This window comes from Apteryx mantelli, chromosome 8, assembly GCF_036417845.1.
Source record: "Apteryx mantelli isolate bAptMan1 chromosome 8, bAptMan1.hap1, whole genome shotgun sequence".
Lineage (NCBI taxonomy): Eukaryota > Metazoa > Chordata > Aves > Apterygiformes > Apterygidae > Apteryx > Apteryx mantelli.
Window position 1 is genome coordinate 9,700,123 of NC_089985.1, and position 16,853 is coordinate 9,716,975.

General features: G+C 38.3%; 1 protein-coding gene across 5 annotated transcripts in view; it reads left to right on the forward strand.

Annotated features, from left to right (window-relative positions):
- RABGAP1L (RAB GTPase activating protein 1 like) overlaps positions 1-16,853 on the forward strand; it is a 273,751-nt gene that overhangs the window by 168,970 nt on the left and 87,928 nt on the right. For all 5 annotated transcript variants that reach the window (XM_067300572.1, XM_067300569.1, XM_067300568.1 and 2 more), the window contains 3 exons: positions 7,529-7,603; positions 10,366-10,491; positions 11,906-12,049. In XM_067300572.1, the coding sequence (XP_067156673.1) occupies positions 7,529-7,603; positions 10,366-10,491; positions 11,906-12,049 (345 nt within the window). The remainder of the gene's footprint in view (positions 1-7,528; positions 7,604-10,365; positions 10,492-11,905; positions 12,050-16,853) is intronic.

Sequence of the window (16,853 nt, forward strand, 5' to 3'; positions counted from 1 at the left end):
CTATTTGACAAACAACCACTGTGACTTTAATAAGAGAAATGGAATATGTTGCAGAGAAATCAATCAGTTTCACTAGGTTAGTAATCTTATTGGGCAAACTACAGAAATAGAAGTTTTTGTGAAAATAGTTGAATTTTATCTCAGCGATTCAAAGCTGGTCTTAGTGTTTTTGCTGTGAAAAAGGCACTATGGAAGGATATGAATCATCTGTATTATGAGGCACTTGGTTACTGAATACTTGTCTCCTTGGTTTAGCAAATACGTAGTTTATTGCTAATCCCAGCCATACTTGCCTGAAAGTTTTATGGGCAGGCTCGGTACGGTAGCTGGTTTACTGGGGCACCAACACTTTGTTTTAGTAGCTGTCCCGGGGTCCGTTTGTTTGTTGGTATCCAGATGTGTAGAGGGAATGATGAACTGTTTTTCTAGCCAAGCTAATACTGAATGGCATCCACCACTGGTCTTTGGCTTTCGCAGCTGTAGATGATGTGATTGAAATGTGAACCATGTCTTGTCGAGCTGCTCTTTTTTGGCCAGTGGCTTTTATGCCATGATAAGCGAGGTCTGATGGGTTGCTCTTGGGCTCATCCTTCAGCGTGGCCGAACTGCTGCTTAAAGCTGCCCTGTAGATTGTTTGTCTGTCGTCGTCTTTTTCAATTTCACTTCCTTGCAGCGTCTTTTTTTGTTTTTTCTCAATGCACATATTCTACATTTCTCAGACTTTTCTTAGTATCTTCTAAAATTTCCTGATAGGAAGTTGCAGCATTTGTCCACCTTGGCTTAGCTGTTTGTCAAAGGGCAGCTCTGTTGCTTTCCTACAGCAGCCTGACATCAGTTGTAGTATAAGCAAGGGCCATAAACAGAATCAGTTAAGAATGATTTTTCATCTATTTTTAGTTGTTTATTTTCTGCACTCCTGCACTGAAGAGCAATTTTAGTAAATATTGTTGTCTTGTTTCATGCAAAGGATTTTTAATGTTATCTTGTCTTCTTCAATTTACATATTAATAAGGCTCCTTCTCTGTGCATCTGTGCTCAGCAAGGAAGCAGTAGGACTGTTCCTGCATATGGATTTTCTGCTGAGCCTGTACTAGTGAAAAGGTCAGGATTGTGAATCTTGAGTGCTGGAAAGAGAACAAAAGCTTTATTACATTAGGAGGCCTGTCTGAAACGACCGTGGCGATTTCTTCGTTCCCTGGGCCCTTATTGTGCGGACAGTTCTGCAGGAGGCCTGTTGGGTAAAATATAGCTGCCTCTCTCTGATACTCCATAAATGAGTAAATAATTTCTAAAAATACAGTTTCAGTTAACACAGAATGTTTTGTAGGATGTGATACATCCAAAATGCTGCAGTCATAGGAATAGCATTGCTCTTAGCCTGTTAGCCTTACCCTGAATTTAGGTATGGAGTTTTAAATAATGCTATCACTGCAATTATCCAGAGACTAAGCATATCATAAAATACCTTGTTGCATGAGAAGTCCACATCAGAGCCTGGGTGTCCTCTTGACACAGACACACTGAGGACTGAAGAAACTCAAGTATTTATTATATGAGAAACCACCTGGCCCACAGAAAATAGAAAATTAACTTAGAATCAGCTCGCAGAACGATGGTGCTGTTCAGATACAATGGAAGGCTTTTAACTCTACTAAAATGAACTTTAGCATATAGTAGAGCGGTTTCTGTATCAAACGTTGAGTATATTCCCTCAATCATATCAAATCATTACGGTGGTCACAAAAAAAAAAAGTAATGAGAGCAAACTGGGTTTGTAATAATCCTAAAAATTACATTTGATTCCTACTATATTTTCCTTTTTTCTGGGACACGGTTGCTGGATAGCTAGCGTACCTGTTAATAAGCGTCTTGCCAGTACGCCTGTCGCTCTTGCAGAGCAGGGAGAGCTTCCTGTGCCAGAAAACGTTATTCCAGACAAGAGCGAGACTGTTATTGCAGCTGAGAGATTGAGATCTGTAGAGACTCTGCCCGTACCTTTTCCTCTGCATTGCTGCGAAACCCGAGGGGAAGGGGAAGCTGTGGCAAACGAGAGAAAGCCCTTTTCACAAGGCAGATGCTGTCGCAGTGTTCTTTGAGCTCTGTTTCAGTTTGTAATGTAATTGTAATTAATGTAATTGTATTTGTAATTGTAAATTACTGATATTTGCAGTTAGTGTTTTGCTTTTTGCCATTTCAAGTACATTTGAACCTTCAGCAAGCACAGGCAATGATTTTTCATGCACTTGAGGATGCAAAAAAATGCAAAACAGTTTGTTTTGGAATTTGAGGTGTACTCCTTACTCTTCATTTTTTAAAATTAGTAGGGCCTCATACATAGTTGTTGCAGAAATCCCACACCTGAGATTTTAAACTCAAGTCAGCAACCTTTCTATTCATCCTTTCAATGGTACCTATTTGGATCTCGTATCTACAGAAGATTATAATCTCAGTTGATTTTCCTCCAGTAATTCTTTAAAGAAGAATTTCTCCTCGTCTCTGGATTCTCATTGACTTTTTCCAAGAACCTTGGATACCATTAGCTCGATACCATTAGCTTTTTCTGAGGAGACTGTTGCTTCTGGAGTATTCGCTTTCTGGTGATGTTGTACTAATGAGTGCACAGTACTTCATCTCTTCCAGCAGACAGAGAGCTATTAAAAAGAGTCTTTAATTCTGTAGATGAATTTGTCATTTAGTTAAAATGAGTTAAAGTAGGTTTTAAGTAAGAATGCTCAGTAAGTCCTATTTATGAGAGAGAATATTTAAAATCTTATTTATTTGGAGCATTGTAATTGGAGATTCCCAAGGCACATTAAAAAAATAATGATTTGAAAGTTTGCAACGTTGTCGCGGGTTGTCCTGGGAAAACCCCCCTCTCTCGAAATTAAAAAGTAAAGGCACATTGACTTCATTGGAATTAGGGGATTTGGGATTTTGTTTTGTTTGCCTATTTCAAAGTATGGAAAAACAAAATTAGTGCTCCTAAAGCCCTTAGTAGGATAAATCTTGAATTATTCATCTCAGATCTTATGTTGCTGATATCCAATTATGGTGGTATAGGCAGCATCCTTATTTTTGAGGGTATTTTGGTTAATTAAATTGTATATTCAGCATTATCAAGTACCATAGGTTACTTAAAACTAAAAAAGTATAATTGGAAATGTAGCATACATAAAGCTTCAAAAGTCTGTTTGCTTTGGGCAAGTACATTGAAATTATATAGATTCTGAAGACTTCATTTAAAAAAGTCTTTAGTTGCCAAGATTATGATGCTTGGACTTAACAGCAGCGGATTTTTCAGTTTGATTTAATTCTCATGCTGAAATGAAGTTAGTGTCTAAGTATCTGATAAGGGCTGCTGGTGAAGATTAGATTTTGGGGAGAGAACTAGCGGAAATTATTGTAAAAATCAAAATAGATCAAATGAGTTGTTTGGTTTTTTTTCCTAGGTATTGGTTTCTTCCAAGGTTTGTTAATGAGGCTTTTTTCTCTCATATATCTTATGTATCTCTGTGTCCGCTAATGTGTTTGTTTTTTCTTGTTTTTGTTTTTGTTTTCTACGAATTTATCCAGTACTTACGGATTCGCAGTTCCATGGATCACCTCTTTTCAAAAAGCAGTGTCACATTTCTCATCTCTTCTTCTAGTTTAACCGACCCTTTAGTGCTTTGCCGGTTTGTAGTTATTTTCCTTTCAGGCATTTGGTGCAAGTACGGTCTCTCCTTAATAAACTTTTAGCGTTTGCTTTCCTCATTTTAAGTCGTAGTGTCTTGCTCTGCCTTCAAGCCGAGGCAGCTCCTTCACCGCCCTCCTTGTCGGCCAGCGGCCCGGCGGGAGGGAAACCCGCCGCGTTGCTCCGCCGTGGAGCAGCGTGTTTTGCCCTCGTGCGGCTCTTCCGCTCTGGCCTGCGGACGCGCTGCGCCTGAAGCGGGGGCTCCGCAAGCGGAGACGCGGGCTTGCTGCGCTGGGCGGCTTTGCGAGGAGGTTCGTTACTCGCCTTAATGCGTTGGGGGAGTTACTCGGGAGAGCAGCGCTTGGTCTGCCTTGATGTTTCCGTGTTGAACCTGCAGAGTTTGGGTTGTGGTGGTGGTTCTTTTTTCCCTTGTTTTCCTCCTTTGGCCACAGTTGCAGCCGGTTCCACAATTTCAGAAGGAATATCTTTCTGCTTCCTTTATCTTCCTTTCTTTATCTTTCTGCTTATCCATGCCTGGTTTGGAGGAAATTTGTTTGCTCCAATGTGCTGATTTTTAAACACTTATTTTAAAACATGTTTGATTAATTCGCTGTTGTTGTTAGCAAATTATTAGCTATTGTGTTAATAATGTTTCTCAGAACAGCGAGAACCCACGCACAGGTTGATCATTTCCTGTTAATTTTACAACTTTTTTTTTTAAGAAAAATGAAAGTGTTTTTATATAGTATAAAAAAATCAGTGAAATTTGTTACTTGTTATTTTGCATATCTGTTTCTAAATGGAGCTAGCCTTGCAAAAGCAGAAATGAAACATCTTTTTGGAATACTAAAGAAATAAAATATTAGGCATCTGTATACCTGTAGATTTCTGGACACACAGAAAAATATTCTTCCTTAACTGATTCTGGTTTTTTTCTTTTTTCAGTTCTATTATTATTATTATTATTATTATTATTAACAACAACCAGTGGTGGTACTAATTAGACATATGCAATATTAATTTAAAAGCTGAAAGTATATTTCTGTTAATTCAATGCAGAAAAGGAGAGCAATTTTAAATACTCTTTTTTTCAAGACAGCATCGGTTTTTTGGAGTCAAAGTTTTGAGCCTGCTATTACACCCTTATGGAGTTCTTCTGTGTATTTACATCTGTGGCTGGCACTGGTTAGACAAGTGGATTGAAAATTGCTTCCTTTTTTTTTCCCCCCCCAATAATGTGTGAGACTAGTTGTCTTACATTTACTTGACCAATGAAAATAAAACATATTCGTGGCCTATTGTCACCTTTGTTCTAATTAATCCCATCTACCACACTTGGAGAGAATAGTCGGCCGTATCGACCAACGGCCAGTACCTGTAAGTCATCGTTTAGCTTCTTACCGAGCTCCACATGTATTAGGAAGGATGTGCTTATAAGCAATGCCCTTTAAAGGAGTATTCGCTTTCTGGACTTTATAGAGCTCGAATCGTTGCAGAATTCTTCAGAAACTTTTCTTTCCTGGTTTCTGCCAATCCGATTGAAAGCGGAACCGGTGGGTTGAAGACTTCCCGTGCATTCTGGTCTCACGTCAGCGTTTCTGCCGGACCGTACTGGCAGTTGCGTTCACCCCGCTGGCTGGAAAGGAGTCGCGTGTCCTGTGAGGCGAAGTTCTTATCTTCTGAAGGCAGAGCTGAGCCTCCTTCTGAAACCCTGCATGATGGGCACGCGTGGTTTTGAGTTCACGGGCGGGAAGCGACAACGAAAGGCCATGAATGAGACCGAAGCGTTTTCTTACGGTTAATATTTAAAGCAGTAATTTTTTTCTCATGTAGCTGGGTTGCTTCCGACAGCATAAAGAGATACGATACATTTTTTCAGCGCATACTATTATTTTAAGAACGCCGCATGGTCCAGAGGTGCGACAGCAGCACCGTGCTGGGCATGGTACGTGCAGCGCAGTCGTGCGGCGGCCGTGGCCGCCTCTGCCGCCCCTGCTGTCAGTCCTGCTGCTGCTTGCGCTTTCTCAAGTTCCCTCCTAAATTGCTGACTGCCTCTGACATCTCTTTAAAAACAGGATCAATTTTCTTGTCCCCGAAGAGTGAGGGGAAAGGAAGGTTTGGTTATTTTCGTTTTGGGTCTTGGTTTTTAATAGTAAGAAAGAGGTAGCCTTAGCAGGGAATTCCGAGTTACCATTAGCGGTGTCATCCTCACTCTTTTCAAAAAAATGTTGACCCCTGATATTGACATAATAAATTTAGACCTTCATTTTGAAACTGGGGTAGTGGTGTAATAGGTTACGAAGCAATTTTTGCGTTCACAAGATGTGGCCTCGTGAGAGCAGGAAACGAGGCAGAGGGACGGTATCAAGCCCTTTCAGCAGAACCTGGGTGCAGAGGTGTGGTCAGGGACTTCGTGGGCACATCGCGAGAACTCTGCAGTTTGCAGAGCGAGTTTATTGTCTGTCCCCCATATTTCATCTTTCAGAAGGTCGTTCTAATAAAGACGTAATGTATTACAGTTAGGGCACAGTAGGAATGCTGAAGATGGGTATTAGTTTTAGTGCTTTTAATTTTTTCTACGGATGCAGTAATGAAACCACAGCACTTGTGATATACTCAAGACAGGTTGGGATGTGGATACTACAGAAATATTAGTGTTATTTGTTATAAATTGTTCCTTCTGAAAAGTAAGGCAACGTGAAATGTCCATCATCGCGTTACATGCGGTACATCGTTGTTAATGTACAGAATTTTTTCAGATTTGGACCATGCCGCATCCTCTCTGCAGAAGGACTCAGCCTATGGCTGGCCTCAGCAAATAGGACGTTTCTACTATTAATAATGACCATAAGGTCACTTAAAAGCTGATGTGAATAAGGTCTGCGTGACAGAAAAATGGAGAGTCTTTCTCCGTCGTTCTCCAGTTGAGCTGAATAACAAATACAGCCATAATAGAAAAGGGCTACCTCCTTATAGCCTTTATCTGTTATAATTTTGGAAAAATTATCTGTCAGTGACGTGGGGTAACTCCTGTGCTGTCTCTCTGAGGCGCTAACCCTTTATTTTAGTGAGCGCCAGCGATAATGCTTTTAATGTCAAAACTGTGAACTGCTTCTCAGTTTCTTAAAACATTTAAGAAAGAAAAGAATCACTCTAGGGCCTCAGGAGAAAAAAAATCAGTTTCAATTGTAAAATATTATTAAATGTTTTAAAGTACAAAAGATGTTTGAAAGGTGCATGGTTAAATTTATTCTCCTGAACTCAGTGTTCAGAAGCTTGGCAAAGCTTTTTTCCTCAGTGAGGATTCGTGGTAGTATGGCAATCTTACCATAGCAAAAGGAGTCTCACTCATTTTTCAGCATAGTAAGGACATGGAAAAGTTGCATCTGCTGAAGTTTTCAGCCTGGAATAATCCTCAGTGGCTTCCTAACCAACATCCTCAGGTCCTCTGCTGAACTCATGGAAGAGTTTGTTTTTCCAAAACAAATGAACAAGCGCTCTCCCCATAACACAAACCAGCCTAGTCCTTAGCTCCTACTTGTTATATTATTATCATTATATCAGTACTGACTTCAGCAGAATTATCCCTGGTTTAAGTGAAGGGAAATTGCATCCAAATCTTTCCATGATTTAAAAAAAAAAAAAAAATTACAAATATTGTGTGTGTGTAAGACTGAGGATGAACTGTGCGTGTTTTCAATGTATTGAAAGCCTGTTCAAGCATGGTTAGAATTTCCTTCCCGTTATCTTTTTAGCCTCCATAATATTACATATTCTGAATATCTCATTGATTAAAATACATTTTGGTAATGCATACATAGATTTGAAATGTTTGGTCACTTTTGTTTTTTCTAGGCGTATTCTGTCTATGATGAAGACATTGGCTATTGTCAGGGACAGTCTTTCCTTGCAGCTGTGCTACTTCTTCATGTGAGTTCATTGCAAAATGAAAGCTTTAAAGCAGCTTTAAAAACAGTAGTACTGTAACATACTGTTTGACAGGTATTAACTGTTGTTTATTTGTCTATATTCATTATCCTTTTATTGCTTGTTGGCAAATAGTGTACAAATGGTTTCTATCTTTATGAATGTGTATTTCATCTATCTAGGTGAAATCCATTAATTCAAGATTAATTAGGGGTTTTAGTAGATGAAAGTAATGTATCTTGTAGCATTTTAACTTTTGACAATAGAGGTTATCTTTCTTAAAATTATCAAGTACTTTTATACCAAAACCTGAAATTCATTTGTTATATATTAATATTTTCTTGTAATCTGATTCTCATCTAGGTAAACTCCCATTGCATTTATGAGGAATTCAACTTTGGGAGGTGTTCTCAGGGCAGCTAACCGGAGCAAAGTCCCATTAATTTTCAATGAGACTTTTTCTCCTAAGGACATTTTATAAAATCTTTTGAATGAAAACTGAATTTGAACCATGATATTTTAGCCTGTAACCAAAAACTGTAAAACCTTTGATCTTTCACTTCATATATATATGTGTGTGTGTGTAGATAGATAAATGTACAATTTTTATATTTGCAATCTGCTTAAATTCCACGATATATCAGAGGATAAGCAGTGGATTTAAGTTGTATGAGTATTGTAAAGAACATGGGGGTGGGGTGGGGGAATACAAATCCCAACCACTGTTATTTATGCTGTTGCCTGCTTTCTCTGTCAAGCTTTAATTAATAAATTATTAATCATGATTAGAATCATTTCATAGTGTGGTTCTGTATGGGGCTGTTGGGGATATATATATATATATATTACATACACAGTTCCCAAGAAATCAAATTCAGATTATTTTAACTATAAGTCATAATTCCTAAAGAGATCTGTGACTCCTTTCAGATTTAAGGAGCATGTTGCCCAATAAAAGTGTTACAGAGAAGCTTTAGATTCTTCAAGATAAATGTGAAATTAGTCACACTGCAATCCCACATATAGTGAAAATGAGCTTATCTATGCCTTTTTTGCAATTAAAAATTTACCTAAAGAAGGATTTTTAATTTCCACTTGAAAAATAATCCATTTTCAAAATTGCTTAGAAATGAATGACATTCTTAACATTTGATTGATACTTTGGCTCCTGTGATTTAGTCATATGCTATCATTACTATAGAGGATCACCTTCATTTCTAGTGTTTCTGGAGTTAGAAAAAATTGCCCTGTACAGAAGGAATACCAAATGGCAATTACACTCATTTTAATACACCATTTATAACATTTCCTTTTCTAATAGGTTTTAAAAAAAAATTGCATTCATCTTGTTATAGAGCAGATTCAAGCTTTTTGGTCAGCATAAAGCTATTTCTTCCCTTAACTTTGTCTGCAGCCTTTATCTGCTGTCAGTGGGGATCGTTCTATCTAGCTAAAATTGTGGTGAAGAGATCTGAAATTCATAACAGCTTGTTCTAGGTGAATTTAGCCCGTTCAGGTCGCTAGCAGTGGATCTGGCATTTCTTGATGTTAACTAGTTACTGTCACATACGCTGTCTGAAAATGAAAGCGTCTGCTTCAACTGGGGCCCTGGAGACAGAGCATAATCATAGTCTAAACCATAAAAGATGAAACCCTGGAGGTGAATATCAAGAGACTAAAATTCTCTTTGAAGAAAATACGGAGCTTTTATCTATTGCTGGTATTTGCTGAGGGGCTGGCAAGAGGGTGAATGAAGGGATATACTAAAAGGTCGAGAATTGTCACTCTTGGTTCTCGATAATTGTTTTCAGTTGTAACAATCTGGTGCCTGCAAAAGGAAGATTTTTTTTTAAGTGATTGATGACCTGATTTGGGGTCTGCAGTGACTCTGCTTACGCATATCTTACTCTTATGTTCCCTGAAGGCAGGGGGAATGGGGGAGATGTCCCACCAGTGGAAGTTTGATGGCACAAGCGTTCACGCAAACGCAGCTTTCAATGGGCTCAAGCCAACGAACATAATTTTAGACTGGCTCACATAGTTTGTCCCGTAGTACTGCTTGCTATAATTCTGTTGGATAAGGAGTTTTGGTCAAGATGAAATATGGAGTTTATAGAGATAAGGCTCCTGAAAAGGCCGTGATGTTAACGGATGGAATCAGCCCTCCTGGTCTCACGATGAGGTTCTGAAGGCAACTTGGTTATTTCCACATCCATCTTGGGAAGCCTGCCTTCAGAGCATTTGACATCCTGGGGTTTGGGTGAAAGTAAATAAGCATTATTTTCAGTAAGGGTTGGTTATCCCTTAGTGTCCTCAGACATTTTTCCCAGTTAACCAAGTCTCTCTCAGTACAAATCACTGTCTCGGGTTGCTGTTTTTCTTTCTCTTTTTTTTAACTGTTGTTCTGTAGAAGGGAATTGTGTACTGGCTGGTCTCTTATGTATTGGTAGAAAGAATACCAGTCGTGCCCAGACAGTCGTGCAGTTGTAGCCAGGTCTGCTTCTATGAATCTATGATCTGATCCCACATTTTCTTCAAAGAAACTTTTACAGAGCCAGATCAAGGTCCTCATCAAGGAGAATAGTTCCCTTGAGATTGTAGTTGCTTAATTCTAAATACAGAGTGCTGTAATGAAAATTTTAATATATCCCTGGTTTAGAATCCATCATGCATAAATGATTTAAGTGTGGATGTATGTGTGTGTTTTTGTGTAAGGAATTTCCAACCTCAGCTCTGTTTTTATTTTTGTGTATTTTTCCAAACAGATGCCAGAGGAGCAAGCATTCTGTGTATTGGTGAAAATAATGTATGACTACGGCTTGAGGGACCTCTACAGAAATAACTTTGAAGATCTCCATTGTAAATTTTTCCAGCTGGAGAAGTTAATGCAGGTGGGGCCAGGGTAAAAAATTCTTGTACTTTCATAAATTGAAATACTGGCGTGAGGAGGAGGCTAATGCTTTTCTTCCATAACTTACTGGACAATAAAAAGCCTCTCCTTTTAGAGGTGGAGTTGAACCAAAACTTGGATACATCAGCCCTGTATGCAGGGAAGTGTAATATCTAAATCCAAACATTGTGAGTCAGTTTTATTTCTGTTTTCTTTTGGCTTTCATATACAAAATCTTACTGCTAATCTTTGTATCCAAGTAGAGTGGGTTTGTTTGTTTTTTCTTTTTCCTGTCTCTGTTTGCTTACTTTCTCTCGTCCCTATTTTGTGATGTCACATAAAGAGAATTTCTGTGGTTTGTTAAGGCCAGGGAATCTTTTGGACTGCCACCATCAGTGTTCTACTTTCTGGGACTTGTGGTGGTGGTGGTCTGGCAAATCAGGACATGCTGGTGATGATGAAATACGATTCGAGTGTTGGGTCATTTTGTAGATCCTACTGTGATTTGAATACCTTGCTCCTTTTTCTCAGATGTAATTATTTCATGTCCAGAGCAACTTAACATAAATGAACAGTTACAAGTTGTTGTGCTGACTAATAAGCAGTTATTAACAGTAAGCTTTGCCCTGTGCTTCTCTTACCGTAGTGAAAGCTAGCTGTTTGGGTCAGCTGCCCAGAGCAGAAAGGGGATCATGTTTCCTTCTGTGAGATGTATTAAAAACAAACAAAACAGTTCACAGACCACAGCTGTTGATTTATGCATATTTTCTGCATAGCAAATATGTAATTCATTTGATATTTTACTTTGGTATATAGTCTTTTCAGTATTTACATTACATACCTTAACAAAAATTTTTATTTAGTAACTGAAGATGCATAATGTTATTAATGTACACTAGAATTATCAGCACTTCTTTTACGTTGCTCATATATGCTGCCTAGCTAGAGAAATTGTCCCATGCGGTTGTGAAAGTTATAATGTGCTTTGTTGTTTTATGGTCTGCAGGCTGAACTCCTTGTTCCAGTATCTTTTTTTTCTTTTTTTTTCTTTTTTTTTAGCAGAAACATTTATAACAAGGCGCATTTAAGGAATAACTTTTAAAAATATACACCATGCATGGCATACGTTTCACAACTACTCTGCCTTTTCTCTGTTTAAGATTTTGTAATTTCTTATTATAATCTTGCAGTACCTTCTCTAAAACAGAATCTATAGTGGGTATCTCACTAAAAAAAACATAATCATGGACACTGAAATTCATGAAGAAACATACTTCTATTGCTCAGAAGTAGCCAGGGTTTCATTTTGTTCTGTTCTTCAGTGTTTAGCAACCTGGTACTTACAGACAATGTTTATCATGAAATCAGAAGATTAATGAGAGGTATTGAAGCGTCTGTTTTTTCCTTTACTCTAGGAGCAGTTGCCTGACTTGTATAGCCATTTCTCAGACCTGAATTTGGAAGCTCATATGTATGCATCCCAGTGGTTTCTCACTCTTTTTACTGCCAAGTTTCCGCTCTGCATGGTCTTCCACATCATTGACTTACTGCTCTGTGAGGTAAAATGTCACAAACCTGAATCAGAAAAACCTAAGAACTTGTGCTAAGAACTTTTTTTCTTTTGATTTCATTTTATTGGAGTCATTTATTGTTTGATTTCAAACAGTGTATAACTAAATTCTTCAGAACTGGTGGATACATTGAAGAGATGTTCAGTGAAACACTGGTTTGGTTTTAAAATTAGTGTTCTGGACTGCCTCATTGTTTGCTAGGGGGTCTAAATAGAAATTTCTGATGCACACATCTGTTCTTCATTTAATTTGTTAAATAATTGATTCAAAATTAAGGATTCTAATTTTTTGAAGATACCTCATACTCTGTCAAGAGTAGGCTCTTGGTGGGAAAGCTCTAAACTGATTTCCCAATTCAGAATGTCCAAAGATGGTAAGGGTATTGCAAGTTGCTTTGATAACCTAATATTAATTAGTAAGAATTGCTGAAGAGCACAATTGGATGAAGCTTTGTTTTTTTTCTTTTTTTCCTATTGTTTCAGCCAAAATATGCATACGTTCCAGACACAGAATGTTATGTTTCTGTATTGCAGACATATCTGCACTTCCTTTTAAAAAAGATAGAATAGATTGATAGTCTGGAATACTTCTTTTGGTAAAATGTTAGTACTTCCTTTTGTCAGTGAGAAGTTAGGGCATCAGTAAAATTAAACCTGTTCTTGAATCTGCCACTGATTTACTCTCTGACTTTAGATGAATCACAGACATTACTCTTGGCCTCCTTGTTTGTAACATAGAGATGGTCATATCCTGTTTGCTCTTTTTTATATACAAATAAATAAAACAATTGAGGTTCTCAAATGGAAAATGCTTCATAAATATGACATGCTGTTGGTTATCGTTTAGTGTGAAGTATTTTACTTGGGGGTTTTCAGGCTTGCTGCACACACATTGATAGCATTCATTATAAATTAAACAAATAACATACCGCTCATAACTCAGTATTTCTTTCCTTAAGAGTATTGCTTCTTATGTATATTGGTGCTCAGGTATCAAAAAGAGCTAGGTAAATATTTCCAGGTACCCAGTAAGCGTGAAAGGGAGTAAAGGAGAAATGCTCTCACTTTTCCACGTAAACATGTTTCACTTTGGACATATCTGAGCTCTGTTTCTTTCACAAAGTCTTATTATTTTAAGGCAGCAAATAGAGAAGAAAAAAGAGGAGCTCTGCTAGTTCTCCTGCCCTTGTCCTCCTCTTTGCAGAGGTAGTCAAGCAGTGGATGAACACAATACCTTGATCGCTTGGGAATTGTTAGTGAGTTTATTTTCGGGAGGGGATTGGGATGTAGATTTGATACTTTGCTGTCAGTTCAGTATATTTCTTCATTCTGTTCCTGAGGTACAGCTGCTTTCAGAAATGACCTTTGTAAGCAACTGCTTTCAAAAAGTAAAAAATATCATTTCATAGTGGTGATTATTGTGCTAGCAGTATAGTTGCATCCTGTGTGAAGCTCTTGTGCTTTCTATTATATTAAGCTTGATGATAAGATATGCTGAAGAAATCTTTTAGTCGTGGTTAATATAGCTTTAGTATTTAGAATGAAAAAAGCAACAACTCTTAAAACATTTGTATTCATGTCACATCTGTCAGTGTTTATCTCAGCATGCCTGAAGGAATTACTCTGGAAAAAAGGTGAAAGAACCTGAGGAGAAAGTGAGAGCAAAAGGAGAATTTGCTAGAGAAAGGGAAACTTGCTGGCATTTGGGGAGGGTAATCCCGTAACGCTAAAGGAGCCTCTTTTACAGCAGCTAAAAATAAATCAGAAATGGTAAGAAAATTGGTTTTAAGTGAGAAGATGCATGCAGACCTCTTGAGAAACAGTGGGGCAATGTGTAGATGACGTAGTGGGGCGACAGCGTAGACTCTCAGAAAACCATTCTTAATTTTCAGGAATCAGCTAGTCTGAAATAACACGCAGCTCTGAGAACTTGTCTGAGGAGCATAGATTAAAATCGTATTAAAATAAAAACCTAGCTGACCCTCATCCTAGAAGGAAGATGAAATCTGAAGGCATATGGCATAGCCAGGATAAGAAAGAAGTAATTCTTTAATGGTGGCCTGAAATCATCCTGTGAAACTGCCTGCCCAGTCAGCCTCCAGCAGGAGCAAGGGAGCAGGCACAAATATTTTGTGTCTGCATTCAATTGCTCTTTATCGCTGACAAAACAGCATGCCTGTAGTTCCAGCAACTGGAAGGAGAAAAAAACAGTTGCAGCTGTTAACAGTGGAATGTATTCTTCTAAAAAAAAAAAAAAAAAAAAAAAATCTCAAAAAACCAAAAAGCCTTCGAAGTGAGCTGCATTGTATTTTTTTTAAATCAAGCTTCCAGCCTTTTCGTTAATTTGTCATAAATACAGATGATTTTTAAAGAGCCTTTAACTTCCTTCCTGACTGTGCGTTCTCCCTATCCCTGTCTGGCCTGTAGTTGACAAAATGTTTACATCCTAAGCAACTCTTTTATGAAAGAAAAAAGTTGGGGGGAGAAAAAACAGTTTTAAAAAACCCCAAGCTGAACGGGCGCTGCAAGCTGGGCGTTCCTAGGGAGATTCTCCGGTCCCCGGGAAACTGCTCGAACTGTGGGTTGACGTTTTGTGTCACCTGGGAATTTCTGACCGGGATTTGTCTCTCTAGTTCTTACCTGTGGCTGGGAGAGATAATCGATGTCGTTATGGGGAATAATCACGTGCATGATGAGGGATAATCCCTGGAGTCCGAGTGCGGCACTTGGCGTGGCCGGCCCTCCAGCCGGATGTGCAGGAGGTCTTGTTAGCAGGCAGAAGAAGGCAGGCGGTGGGTCGGCCAGTGACAGGGTGAAGGTTTGGGAGGAATGGGGGATTGATGGGAACAGGGCGAGATTTAATGTAGCTTGGGGGTGAAATTATTGTTACTTTTTTTTTTTTTTTTAAAGAAAAATAGTTTCTAGAATGTTAGATTCTAGTAGGGGGAGGAGGAAGGCAAATGCAGAAGATAGAGAGAGACCAGAGTGTGGCAGTGTGTATGTGCCTGTGTGTGAGGATGGATTTGCAAAATGTTACGGAAAGGGAGAAGGGAGACTTGTTAAATAGGCAATACCAAAACTTGGGAGAAAAATTGCAAGAAAGGAAATTTAAGTAGCTGATTTTGCAATGTGAGAATTTATTTTTGTTGAGAAATTTTAAAAATTTCATTAAAATAGTTAGTGCATGCTCTTATGATCAAGGTCTTTTCATCATTCTCACATTAAACTTTACTTGATAGAACAATTTTGTTTAAATTCATACTAATTTGGAAGTTGCCTCTGGAACTGGAATGTCCTCTACATTTTCAAGTCCTAATATCCTAGTGTCTTCCTCTGACCTTCCTTTCTATTTTTTTCCCCATGTCCAGCTACTGAGGATGTGATTCAACCCCCAAATTTCCAGTGGCCTTAGAATATTGCCTCAGAAAAATGCCTCTGTAGTTGGAGGACAGAATCTGTCAGCCACCCTCATCTAGGGCAGGAAATGTTCTGGTGATCGTCATTTTTCCTATGACAAAACCTCGAAGACAATCTTGGGCTCTCAGAGATATTCCATGGTAGCATGTTCCATATAAGGCTTAATTTGTGTCTGACTGCTTGTAATACAAACAAAGCAACCAACCCCTTCATCCAGTTGAAAGTTCTCCAGTGATTACAGCAAACTGGGTGCTCCTGAGCCTGGCGAAGTAGATGAATTTTAACACGTCAGCATCATGGGGAGATCTTTCTGCAAGGCTCCCTTCAGCTGCCTGCTTCGACTGCTTCATTAATCTCCTCTTCTTTTGCTATTTCTGTTTGCATTAAGGAAGAACTTTGTTGATGAGATTCAGAGTTGTATTTGGACTTGTCAGTCTTGTCTATCAACATGACGTTGTTGTTGAATTCTTTGAGAGCCTGCTCTGCTTTGCCATTTCTTTTTACCAGTTTTTAAATTATTTGTTTAAAGTCCCCCTCAAAAATAGTGACTTACCTAGACAACGTGCATGTGATTTAGACAGAGCTGTGCCCAGTGTCAGAGTTGCCCCTGGATAACGATACATAAGATCATGGAGTTGCCATTTAACTTTGGTTTGCATTTTAAAATTTACAATTTAAAATTAAAATTTAAATATATATATTTAAAAAGCAACGAGTTAGTGTTCTTAAATAGGCATTTAGAGAGAAAATCAGTTGACAGACAAACTGTAAGCATTTTATGATTTTTCATTAAATTTTCTGCTTAGAAAAAAACCCGCTTAAAACAGTATAGGCAATATTGCCAAAACGCAGGAAGTTCAAAGCTCAGGCTGTCATCCCGTTATTAACCTAGAATTTTGAGACTTCGTTGGGAACCTGCCTTTTAAGTTTGTACGGCTGTTTTTGCATACAGTTCTTGGGGATATAAAATACGTAAGGATTATGTTTCTCCCCTTTTAAGGAGTGTATATAAAACACTACTACATGCTGCCTTTTCTGGGCTGGTACAGATATTTCTATATTTTAGTGTCAGTAATCACATAGTCTTGTTACAAAAATTAATAGTTTGACTACTGAGGTGCCATTTTATGATCAAGACTGAATAGAAGGAGATGCAACTGGTTATCTATCACTTTTGAATAATAATTTAATATTTGCTAATTTATCTAATAACGGAGAAGTGAAGCTACCTTTCCCTGGGCCACACAGCAGAACAGTGGAAGAACTGCAAATTGAAACCTAGATACGGCCATTCCTTGGCCTTTGTTTATGAAGTGTCGCACACAAAATTCTGTATAAAATAACCTTCATAGTCAGTATTGAGAAGCTGTCAGTGA